At 42.7% G+C, this 12504-nt stretch overlaps 2 protein-coding genes across 2 annotated transcripts; both read right to left on the bottom strand.

Moving 5' to 3' along the window:
- Positions 1-2434: 2434 nt before the first annotated feature.
- On the bottom strand, positions 2435-4721 carry LOC116925063. Its single transcript, XM_032931683.2, has 3 exons — positions 3686-4721; positions 3176-3580; positions 2435-3099 (listed from the first exon to the last, which is right to left on the bottom strand). Exons 1-3 carry the CDS (start codon positions 4599-4601, stop codon positions 2480-2482), a joined length of 1941 nt encoding a protein of 646 aa, XP_032787574.2. The 5' UTR covers positions 4602-4721; the 3' UTR covers positions 2435-2479.
- Positions 4722-5636: 915 nt separating this feature from the next.
- On the bottom strand, positions 5637-7725 carry LOC116925064. Its single transcript, XM_032931686.2, has one exon. It carries the CDS (start codon positions 7424-7426, stop codon positions 5696-5698), a length of 1731 nt encoding a protein of 576 aa, XP_032787577.2. The 5' UTR covers positions 7427-7725; the 3' UTR covers positions 5637-5695.
- Between the last annotated feature and the right edge of the window lie 4779 nt (positions 7726-12504).

Raw genomic sequence — 12504 nt, 5'->3', positions numbered from 1 at the left:
GAATTCATATCTATACCGTTCAATATAGAAGAAATTGTTTTTACGATAACGTAAAAGGTTTTCAGCGTTTGAAAATCTGGCAACATAATCTATCGATTATATGTCAGCCATTTCGACGCAGACCGACTCTATTTTATTCGAAATTCTTCGACGTTCATTTCATTTTGGATAAAAGACTTGGATGCATTTCTGAATGTTTCGTCATGTCCTATAAATCGAATTTTCTCGTTTCATCTTTGTAAATTTCTTATAGGCCATACACTCGTTTTGTCGATAGTTTATGACACGTAATAATATTCGAAACATATTCAAAGAAAACGAAATTGCGCGTCAGGTGCTGCTGCCATCTTTGATCATCAACGATGACGTTCGTTTTCGTTAAGAAAACCAAAAAAAAAAGGACAGGTGGGCCGTGTGTGCATCTTTTCAGCTTTATTGCATCAACTTGTCTATTGTTTCGCGATGAATTATTGTGTGCTGTAATCTTCTGCGGCAAGAGCGCGGCAATGTCGAGAACTTGCGCATCCCGCAAGCCGCGGGGCAGAGAAATGCTCATTAACAGTAAATCATCAGAAACGAATAGACCAGCCGTCAAACGCGTGCAACTAAATTTATTTTTATTTAAATAACAAATAACAAGAAAGAAGAAAAAATTAACTTAATTTCTGTGAATATAATTTGATAAAAGAAAAAGCTGTTTAAAAATCCCGTTTGTTATTTTCAACAGGGGCTTTCAAAGAACAGAAACGCAACCAGCAAAGCCAGCATCAGTATAAAGTATATATAATCTATTATTCGAAACCTGTATATAGATATATATTTATGTATGAATTTCCTGCTTTCCTATTTTTCACTGCGTCATGCGGATTCATACATCAACCTTCATCGGCCCAAGGCGCCATTCTTTCTCTATAGCCCGTGATAAATCGTTTACACACACTGGCCGTGCTCACTCACCTGTCGTTAGTTTCCACACGGACGGGCCCATATAATCCCCAAATCGCTTAGCACCAGCACTTACATCCAGTCAGCAGCTTTTATATCCAGCATTCAATGGCTTGCCGAACGATTACTTATTCCGGGTTGCACAGTCGATAAGCATCAACAATACATACATTTTTTTTTCTTCTCCCATAGAGGGGAGATTTGAAGGGAGAGAAAGAAAGCAGACCCCATTTGCACACACAGGTTATTATGATTTGATTTTGATTTTTTTTTTTAATTTTTTTAAGGGCATGGCTTATCCTCTTTTCGGTGGTTTCATTCGGTGTGTTGCTGGTTAGTGTGTAACCAATTAAACAAGGAGCGGAAAAAGGAGTTAAGAATTGAAACCGATGGAAGAAATATGACCTCCCCTCCCCCTATACACACGAAGAAAAAAACAAAACGCAACAAACGAATTGTATTTCTCCGGATCGAGGAGACGTGATGGGAGGGGGGGGGAGACTAACAGTCGGAATGATTTACGATCGAGTGAATTTTTTAATTTTGATTATTTTCTGTTTCGTACCATTTTTTATGTGCGTTGGGAGATCTCGTTTGTGACAGTGGCTGCCTTGGCCTGTAACAAGAAATTCAGTCCTCCCCCTCCAAAAAGAAAAAAAAAAAGACCCGTAAATCTTACGTTTGTCTTAATTGCTCATTATCTCCTTTTTTTTTTTTTTGGTTCGCTTATTGCATTATTCTACTCGACTTGTTTCTGTTAAAATATATGATTCATCAATTCGAATATGTAAAACTTTGCAATGTAATGCAAATGCTTAAAACTTGCACTGGCGACTGGAAATGGTTGACAGGCGCCAGCCGTGTGACGGATGTCGGACTTGCACTGCTGCATTAAACGTCTTGCCAACTCGTAAATCAACTCTCTTTGAGTCGAACAAGCCATAGTACAACCATCGGAGTATGTAAATGCTGTAACTGAAATATTTTCATGTACACGCAAAGTCGTGTAGGCTGTTGAAACATGTGGCAGATGATTGGTGTCTATTGTTCTTTGGCTTATTTGCAATACCAAGTGATCGTGTACGCATTTAACTCGAGTTATGTCAAACTCTAGACTGGAAACTCTTAGAAAACCCTTGTGGAAAGCCTTGATGATAGGTAAAATGAAATTCTTGTTCCTTCTATCTAATTCTAGTGTTCAAGACTTGACTGCCAACTAGCAGTAAAAAAATGAAAAGATTTTAAAGGGAAAATCGTTGTGTTCTGTTTAAATCCTAAACCAGCTCTAAATGACAGTTAACGATAACTCGCCTTGCAAACATTAAATTACGTAAACAATAAAAGATTGCCCAATATAACTCAAAATAATCTTTGATAGCACACGCTATTCCTCATAGTGCAATCTACAAGTAGCTACAAGAGCAAAGCACTTTGCAGTGGCGATGTATCTGGGCCAGGCTATTAATCCATAACACATCGAAAAAGCTGATCAAAGAAAATAACTCTTGTATTTGACTTGTTTTATTTACTGCATTCACACTGGATCTTCGGTGGTAACTTGTTCATCGTTACTGACTGGATCTTTCATCTGCAAACAGTTTGATTCTGGCTCCGATGCGGGCTGTTTGTTTACCTCGTTCCACGAAGCGATTGTTTTGACTGACAAGCAGCTAGACTCGCTCAGTTTTCGGGTGTTGGTCCACGGTTGATCGAAGACGACCGCATCGCAAAGCAGATCTTGGCCGTCATCTCCTTGCACAACTCGCTTAAGCTCAAGAATCAAATTAAAGTTTTTGCCGGCCACAGTATTTGTGTCAGCCTTTAAAATCCTGACGAGTCTAACAGATCCCAAATTGACGGACATGGCAGCCACGGCAAAGTCAGCGATCTCCTTGATTTCAGGATCATCTACGTTGTTGGAGGAATATCCGCCAGTGATCCTGCCAAGGATATTTTCATTGGGAATCAATGGATTTCCTTCCAAAGGTAAACCGAAAAAACCGTATCCGGGGCTTGGGTTTTTTCGTAGGACCTCGCTCACTTCGTCGCCATCCATGAATACTCGATTGATGACGTACACTGTTCCAAAATCGTGTGCCAATGGAATGGCAACCGACTGGATTTCTGCTTCATTGATCAAATTCGTTAAAGGATCTAAATAGAAAATCAAAATTTACTTTTGAAAAAGATCGTTCCTGCAAAATTGCAAACGTCTAGTCTGATCACTTACGAACAGCTGGATCACATGCGGCTTGGCAAGCCTCTTCCGTTTCGAATAGATTTGCTGTTTGACCACATCCACCGTACACGTAGCTCTCGCATGTGCCCGAATTCGATTTGAACGTCCAAGATGGAATGTAAGCTTCACATTCGCCATTTTCGGTGTTGGCTGGTGGAAGATTGCAATCTTCATTGGTGCTCCTTCTGGTCAGTGTGGCCGATCTGGAAGCCATAACAACCAAGTCCAATTTAGCCAGATCATCAGATGAAATTAACGAAGCAGACAGGTGACGAGTGAGGATCGATCGACGGAAATCAGAGTCCATTAGGAGTGGGTCGCCAACATCCTGCGGCGTTTGCATCAGGAAGGCAAACGATGTTGGAGCAAAGAACGTGTAGCTCAACTTGACGCCATCTATTGGGACGTTTCAATAAATGATTGAACCTCATTTAATTACCAGCTGAGCAACTCAATTATAATGAAAGGTAAATTTGAAGGAGTAATAAATGGGTATTTTACCTGGGCTGACTAGAGGGAATTCTTTCGATAGCTCTTCGCGAGACTCGTTAAGATAACTGGCAACTCTCCACAATTCTTGGTGTCCATCGATTGCTCGCATGATTTCCGTAACGAGATCTGTGGAAGGTAAACAATGGGATTCTCGCAGATGGCGTCTGCTGGTCCACGATTGGTCAAAAACGACCACTTTGCACACGAGATTTGACCCCGTTGCTCCGTCAATCGCACTGCCCAGCTCCAGAGTTAGCTTGTAGTTTCGGCCGGCAACAACTTGTACTTCTGCTTCTACGATGTTGAGTAGCACCAAAGGTCCTGAGTTGCTACTCTCCGATATGCTACTTGTGGCAAAATCAGCTATTTCTTTAACGTTGGTGTGCTTTACGTCAATCTTCGAGTAACCACCTACAACCGGTGCTCGAGTTTCAACGATCACTTCCTCCACGACTGGCGTCATTTCATTTGGGCCATTAGATTCGGCCAGTTCCCTGGTTTTGGTCCAGGAATGGATGACTCGTGTTGGTAAGCAATTAGATTTTCTTAATTGACGAGTGTTGGTCCACGATTGATCGAATACGATCACCTCGCAGACAAGATTTTCGTCTTCGCTGGCATGGCGTACGTTGTCCAACTCTAAAATGAGTTTGAAGTTCTTACCGGCCACGATTTGCCATTCGGCTTTCACTATTTTAATCAACGCGAATGGCTCCGAGTTGCTGCTTTCTGATAGGGCAGTGGTGGCAAAATTAGCCATTTCCTTGACGAGATCATCATCGACATCGACCGATGAGTAGCCACCGGCCATGTTTCCTCGGGCACCAAATCTGCGTTGAGCTAGCGAACCTGAAATAGCACCGCCAACAATTAACGACGCGATTAACATCAAGAACCCCACGGTTGGAGTGGGTGAGTGCGCCATGTTTCTCTATTGAAACTGGTGAACTTGTGCGCTGTAGAAAGTAGCAACCGACGCAAAGGAGTTGTGTTTGAGAAATGCAAACAACACCATGAAGAAGCCAATCTTCTATTTATACGTCATCTGTCTCATGTGTCGGACTGTCGGGGACAAGAAGCGTAGAATCGGTACTGTGTTTGCTAGGATGGCCTCCAGAAATGATCTGTTAACCTTTGGATTTGAATGAATGCAGTGCTTGACGCTTAGCAACCAATCAGTATACTATTAGTTTGTGCAACATCATGAACGCTGTAATCAACTCTTTATTTTAATCCAGAAAACAATGACGTAGCTGAGATAAATTCAGTGGTCAAGTCAATCGATCTGTCCACTCTCTGGCTAGACTAATATTCTCTTGGTGGGTGACCTAATTTCTGATGTAGATTCTCGGTGCTGATTCAGATTTCTAGTTAGTCTTATCGTTTAAAATTTTTTTTATTCGACTATACAAGAAGCGCATGTGGAAATATTGAATGTTGTGTAACTATATATCGAGGGCATCAAAAGCTTTTCAACTAACCATGGCTGTAATGTGAATTCGACCTATTTTTACACGAGCGATGTTTTTCTCCATGTTGTGTTTAGTACATAATCCACTATGTACATGTTTATTTTCAGGAGCACTAACATGAAGGTAATGTTCCATTGTTTCAGTATTCCATTTTCAAAAATGACTTACTATGTTATGTGCATTACTTCATATAGTTGCAGAATGAAGAGACTGAGCCACGATTTCCCATAATTGAACCAATATCAGACACCATCATGGTTCTAACCATAATACATTCTATTAAACATTTTTGAGTTTGCAATTTTACAGAAGGAACACGCCATTTCCCTGCAGTGACATACCAGGCATTAATTTTCACAAGTTTGAAGGCATTCAGTCCTTCAGGGGACGGCCAATTTCTGAAGAACTGTAAATCATCCTGTGTAATGGTCCTTATAAAGATCAACCTCAATGTTTGGAGTGAAGGAATACAAAGTAAGAATGAAAACATTTTGAAAGATTGGTCGTTTTTAGAATTTTATTACAAAGTTTCATTTAGAAATCAGCCTCAAACATGACAAGTTTTACGGATTGGACTTCGTAATCTGACGAACAGTGCGGATAGCTTTCGTCTCAAATGCAGTGTGAAACAACAGCGTGAAACATGATTGCGTGTTTGAGCTGAGCGAGGCCTCAGCATGATTTTGGCTTTGAGGTAGGACATTCGCAGGTAATGTCTGTGACGGAAGAATCTGGCACAAATAAATGAAGGGATATAACGCCATTTGGTTTGGACGAAAACGTACAACGCTTTCTGAGCCAGAGCTGTAAAGAAAATGTTTCGGGAGTAAGTGACGGGTGGAGCTGGACGGATGCAAGACAATAGACGATCGAAACCAATGGCTTCTTGCAATTTTTCCAGCTGTTGAACAACCATCTCTCCGATGAATCCGACTCCTGTTGTCTCGTTAGGCTGCCCAATTTTGTCGAATAGGTTTGTTCGGAAGTTGTGGAACATTTCCAACCATTTCGTGTGAAGATCATTGACCCAATTTGTGTAATAAAAATCGACCAAAAGAAAAGCCACAATAATCAGTTGGTCTGCGGAAAATAATAGATCCCATAGCATTCGAATTGTTTCTTGGAGCGTCGGGATCCACACTGGAACAATCTGCAATTCTACGTCGTCTTTCTCTGCCATCTCTTCTATTAGTCCTTGAATCTCCAAGTATTCGGCTTTGGTGATGTAGGAGTTATCGAACGAGAGTGGACCACAAACGTAGTAACAAAGATAGCTGACTGGCCAGAGTAACAGTCCAGCCATAGCCACTAATTTGAGAACGTAGTTGATGGTAATGTTGTACATCACACGGATAAGTTCACCTGTATCACGAAGACTTTCCAAAATACGAGTCCATGCTTTGCTTAACTTGTCCCCTACGTTAGAAGTGACGTGAAGTTCGAACAGGATGCCTACACGCATTCGAATGACTCCACTCGCCAAACTGCCCAGCCGCTGACGAAAACTCGCTAACATTTCAGTGATTCTCTCCGGCCCTAAATGTTGGCAAGGCCCTTTGCTCAACATCATTAGTTTCCAGCAAATTTCTTCCGAGATATCCACAATATCGCAGAGCGCTTGTGCACCCTTTAAGAGGCAATCCTTCTTGGCTTCTTTCGTAGCGTTTAAACACAATGCAAAAGGCCTTGTCAAGACTTGTTGGCAACCGAATCCTCTGCTCTCCAACCATCTGTATCCGATTTCGACGGCGTTTCGGAATTGACTCTGAGTTCCATTGACATCGTTGAATTTGGCTATGATGTCGGTGACGCCTGTATTCACGTGATTCATGTGCTCTTGTTGAAAAACTGAACTTTTGTGGATTAACTGCGACGAGTGGATTGTTTCGTTTTTCAAACAAGCCGCTATCGTTATCGGAATAGCCGATAGTTCTCTGATATGGCCCAAGAGCTGGATGGTTTCGGCGTAGACGAGCACTTTCATGAGAGCGTAAGAAGTGAATCCACTGGGCATAGTCCCGACAAGCGAAAGGATGCATTCTAAAAAGGGTCTTAACGAGGGGGACAGGTAACGCCAAACAATTGCGACGGCTGATCCAACTGTGAGAAAAAGTCCTCCTGCGATGGATGCACAGCATAAAGGATGGCTGCTATTTGCGTTTCTACCGCATACAAGATCGCAAACACGGAAGGAGTAGAAGTAAGATCCAAGTGTGAACCAGAAGAAAACACTTGCGATAAGTGCATACTGTTTATGAGCTATCGTGAAAAGAAACATTTAACAGCTCAGAAGCCTTTATTAGCAAACGAGTTCTATTCCTTATCACGGTCGACTATATAAAATGTTTAATTGCAAGTTTTATTTTCCAAAAAAATATGTTGGCAATCAAGTGAAAAGACTCTTTCTCATGGTCTTCTGATGGCCAACTATGAACAGAAAATGAAGCAATCAACGGAGAACAAAATTTGTCACCGGAAACAAACGGATACTCTACTATGATCCAACGTTCATTGGGATTTGGCAAGATTTGCAAAATGTTCTTACAACATTGCCTGATGAGCAATGGGCAAAAAAGATTTCTAGTCTATATACTGCTCATAGGGCTCGGCCCCGATCGTTTTCGATCGGGGCGAACCGTGGTTTAGCGGCCAGAAATCACCAAACCGTCGGTTCGGTTTAGCCGTTTTTGACTTCGGTGCGGTTCTCGGTTTGGAATTCGTCAAACCGGTGCGAACCGCCGCCATTTTGAAATTTTTTTAAAATTTGGCGGAAATTTCAAATCAACCAATCAAATCGCGTTGAGCGTAAAGTGGTGCCAATGGTTGCCAGGTGGGACCTGAGTTGAACTTCGAACTTTGACTGACTGACACTTTATTGAGTCAGGTCAGGCTGTCAGGCATTGCTGTTATGCTGAATGGGACCAAAGGTCTAAAAGATGGCCTAAATTATCAAACATGGCTAGAGATATGTTAAGCATTCCAGCCACTAGCCCCTAGCCACTAAAGGGGGACAAAAGCTGGAATGACAGCTGGGCCAAACGGCTCACGCTCCAGCGGCATGGCGCTGTATAACGCATCTATCATGGTAAATCGTAAATGTATATGTACGGCGTCTCTGTGTAACACATCGTTCCGGCTTTTGATATGATACGCATTTATTTTCATTAAATCGATCTTTTATATTATAGCCTCGTTTGATTTTCCATTGGCCTTTTGCCTTCGTAAATACAGAGAACGAATGTAGTTCTACGCGCATGAAATTAACAGACAGTTGTTTCCCTATACGACGTATAGTTGGTTGTGTTCGCAACAGAAACAAGTCACTGCAAATATAAACCAAAAGGCCTCATTTATGTGCAAATGCCTTGTCCTTGTGTGGAGATTTGATCGCCATTTTGCTGTTCGCATATCAATGAATCATAGACGCAGTCTGGCACATGACGTCACTTCGTTATAGCACGTCTGTAACAGCCAACAGTTTAAATAATTCCAAGTCTTTTCGACTCCGTGGCACAGTTTTTTAAATGTATCGAGCCGCTTGGCTAAATAAATACCCACTTGGATATGACGTAGAAAAATGGGATTAAAGAGTGCGACTGCTGTAATATAAACACTGGCGAGTTGTTACGGTTTCTTTTTTTTTTTTTTACGTTTCGTGCGTATACGATTGGTTCATTTCCTCGTAGAAAGCTGGGCACAGCACCGATTTCCATGTTCTTAATGCTTTCTCTCGTATTAGTTTTTTTCTCGCCAGATTTGCAACGTGCAGCGCCCGTCTAAAAGCTGTAATGAAATTTCCCCCTGCACATTAAGTATGTGCTTCTTCCTCATCTAGGCATTCGTTTATGTTTTATCAAAGGCCGGGGATAATGTTTTCAATTCGGCCATGGACGAAATAAAATGTTTTAAAGTCAAAGTGATGGTGGATCAATGTAAAATATTTCCAATCTCTATATTCTAACTTGAAATTGAAAAGCTATTGAAAAGCTTCCGTTTAGGACTTTTCTCAATCAATAATTGCGTAAGAGACTTGGTTTGTATATTTGTTATTGAAAATCAAAGGAGGTAAAGATTTACTGGAGGTGTCTAGCTGCTTGCGACATCTAGCGGTTTGTAACTGAACGTTAGTGTTGTGTAAGAGTCAAACTCCTCCCCCATATTCCTCACATGGAATTGAGAGACGGCCAGATTGTCCCTAATTTCCTGTACGTGCTCTATGTTCTTCACCATTGATGAAATAGAAAACACCGAGAATCAATATCGTAATAATAATAAAAACAGACAACAGTTTTTGTTTTTGTTCAGCATCCCCAAACTAACCAAATATCAAGGACATTAGACGTTCACATGGAGGCTTAACCAGAAGTCATCTTGTCTATTCAGTGATAAATACACAAGATACTCCCAAGCTTCAACCTCAGTACGTAAACGACTTTTGCCGCCATCTATCTGAATTAGTTCAAAGAAAATTTTTATTTTTTGATCTCATAAAACAAGAAAAAGTCAGAGAATAAATCCAAATGAGTCACCCCAACTACCGTTTGAAGAACAAATCCATACTGAAACTGACCGAATGTCGTGGATGTCATGTCGTTTACGTAAGAGCCCAGCCCAGGAATCACCTCGTAACTCAGTGATGATTTAGGCATTAATGGAATACATAAAGCTGCAACTCCATGAACGCTTCCATCATCACATCGAAACAAGATACTCCCAAAGCTTCAAGCCCAAACGTTAAACGACTTTTCATCCATTCCATACGATCAGCTCAGGTAGATTTGCACTTCAAACGGGTAGTTAAAAAAAAATGAACACATTTGTTTTGTTTTTGAAAGTCATACATTAACTGCATGTGGAGGGTGAAAAATGTGAGATATGCGGGATTTATTTGGGGGATGGCCGCGGATCTCTCCCGTTAACGAGAAGGTCGAAAGCTTTTCGGCAGTCGTTTATTCGGCCTGAGAGTTGTAGTTTCTCATCACGTGACATCGGGCGTCTGACGGAGACGAAGAATTCAGTCTCGGAACTTCGCATTTTTAGATGACGGAGTTGCCTTAAGTCGACGTTAGAACACTCGATCGTCACCGGCAGACCTTCGATAACTTCTTGTGCGGCAGCTCGACGTTTTGCGGGACTCCCTCCTGATATTTTCAAGTTGTAAAATTGGAGAGAATTTTGGTTTTGGACTAAGGTCATCATGACTCCGTGAGTCTCCTCCAGGCGTCTGACATTTTCACCTCCTCGTCCCACAATACGACCGTAGTTTCTGTAATGAATGTCCAAGAGTACCAATTTATCCGCACTTTGCAATTGCGGAATTTCTCCAGAAACAATGGTGAAACTGGCAGCTGGTTTAGCTGTGGCAGCCTTCTCCTTCTCAGGAGCGACAGTTGGCGCAGCAGTTGGCGCAGCCTTCGCTTGGGGTCGAGCTGGCGGATGAACCGATGTTTGGCCTTCGGACAGGTTGACTGTGTAACCTTCGATCGGCTTTTGTTTATATCTGTAATCAGCTGACTGGAAAACAACTGGTGGTTGTACATCAGCAGCAGGTTGTCGTGCAGGTCTGACATCAGCGGCAGGTTGTCGTGCAGGTCTGACATCAGTGGCAGGTTGTCGTGCAGGTCTGACATCAGCGGCAGGTTGTCGGGCAGGTCTAACATCAGCGGCAGGTTGACCTGGGGGCCTTTTGCCGGACAGCGGAGGAAATTGTGATGGAGAAATAACGTCCATCACAGTTTCGTAAATCGATACCAACTCCGCTGGAGTCTTGTCCTTTTCGGGTGCACGTTCCTCCTTTTTTGCTGCTGCTTCAGCCTGAAGTTTGGCCTTTTTCTTTCTAGACGAAACCTCCCGAAATTCTGTAAGTCTCTCACTTTCATCGACTGATTGTTTCCCTTCATCGGCAGACGCTCCTTGGATTTCTTTGGCAGCGGCAAGGGGTGCAAGGTCAACGATGCCACATCCAACGTCTTTTTTTCCAGCCTCAGGAAGTGATGGAAGATCATCAGTGTCGCACGAAACGTCTCGACTTTTAGGCTTCACAAGTTGAGGGAAATCGTCCGTGCAGCATCCAACATCTATTCCTTTGGCCTTCACGGGCTGAGGAAGGTCCTCCGTGTCGCATCCAACATCTCGGGTCTTCACTTCAGATTTACGCTGAACCTGTTTGGCCGATTTTCGCAATTGTTTCAATTCCGCGTCTTTCAAAGCCAAAAGGGCGTCTTTGCCTTCAGTGATCGTCTTCATTTGCGACTCAGCAGCGATCAAACGGTTCTGACATTGTTCCAACTCGGCAATGGTTTCCTTCGCATTCACGAGTTCTACCTTGACAGACTCCATTTCGCACTTGATGGTTTGAGTGTCTTTGATCAGTCGCTCCTTCGCGTCCTCGAGTTCTACCTTGACAGACTCCATTTCACACTTGAAGGTTTGCGTTTCTTTGATCAGTCGCTCCTTCGCGTCCTCCAGTTCTAACTTGACTGTTTCCATTTCGCACTTGATGGTTTGCGTGTCTTCGATCATTCGTTCCTTCTCATCATCGGGTTGTGAAAAGCGATACCAACCGTTCCAGGACGAGTTAAGTCCATTTGCGGCCGGACAACGCTAGGAAGAAAGATTTGTGAACGCCTCGATTTTCGCAACAGAAGCTTCGAGCCGCCAGATCGCTTGTCACACACAGGATCGCGCGCGCGACGACTAGTTTGCCATCCCAACCTAAAACGTTGCATCTGTTGGGTTGGTCAGTTCCAAGTCAACGATTCGATTGTCGTATCGTCTTGAAATTTCATGGTTTCAATCTCCTGCGGATGATTTCATCGACCTTTCCCGTTAGCCCGCAAGCCAGATGGTATTTGATTCAAAGATGCCAAGATCCCACGCGAGTTTGTCGGCCTTTCGTCCGATACCCCAACGCGGTGCGCCATTGAAGTTGGTCTTTAAATCAAAATCTCTTCCATCAGTTCTCTCGGGGCTTTTAATCTGGGTTTCAAACGCGTCGTCCGTTTGTTGGGATGCGCAACGTTCTGGGTTACCACCGGCGTTGGTTCCGTGTTCTCCTCGGACACGTCAACAGCCTCGGTGTCGGTAGACCCGTTCTGGGTTCTGTCCTGTAATGACGCGGAGAAGATCTAGGAGATACATCATCCAGTGGAGGAAAGCAAAGTACTTGAAAAATATTCCATTTTAAAGTTTGGGAAGTTGAGATTTGATTGAGTTCGATGAAGAATATTCAAGATCAATTGGGGATTGATAATGAATATGGAAGATTCTGAAACTCTGTTGGATTAATTGGGAATATCGGTTTGGGCTTTATTTATTGAAGCACGTTGACGGCTGGTTGCGGCCCTTCAAATTCCT

The sequence above is a fragment of the Daphnia magna genome, linkage group LG6, assembly GCF_020631705.1.
Source record: "Daphnia magna isolate NIES linkage group LG6, ASM2063170v1.1, whole genome shotgun sequence".
NCBI lineage: Eukaryota > Metazoa > Arthropoda > Branchiopoda > Diplostraca > Daphniidae > Daphnia > Daphnia magna.
Note: the sequence above shows the minus strand (reverse complement) of the source record. Positions and strands in the feature narration are given on the sequence as shown.

What these genes read in the sequence shown, in the direction of transcription:
- LOC116925063 (XM_032931683.2), bottom strand. Translation starts at nt 4,601, where the DNA reads ATGGCGCACTCACCCACTCCAACCGTGGGGTTCTTGATGTTAATCGCG. An exon ending in ATTCCCTCTAGTCAGCCCAG is followed by an intron (nt 3,581 to 3,685) that starts GTAAAATACCCA and finishes ACGTCCCAATAG; the next exon opens with ATGGCGTCAAGTTGAGCTAC. An exon ending in CGCATGTGATCCAGCTGTTC is followed by an intron (nt 3,100 to 3,175) that starts GTAAGTGATCAG and finishes TTTTCTATTTAG; the next exon opens with ATCCTTTAACGAATTTGATC.
- LOC116925064 (XM_032931686.2), bottom strand. Translation starts at nt 7,426, where the DNA reads ATGTTTCTTTTCACGATAGCTCATAAACAGTATGCACTTATCGCAAGT.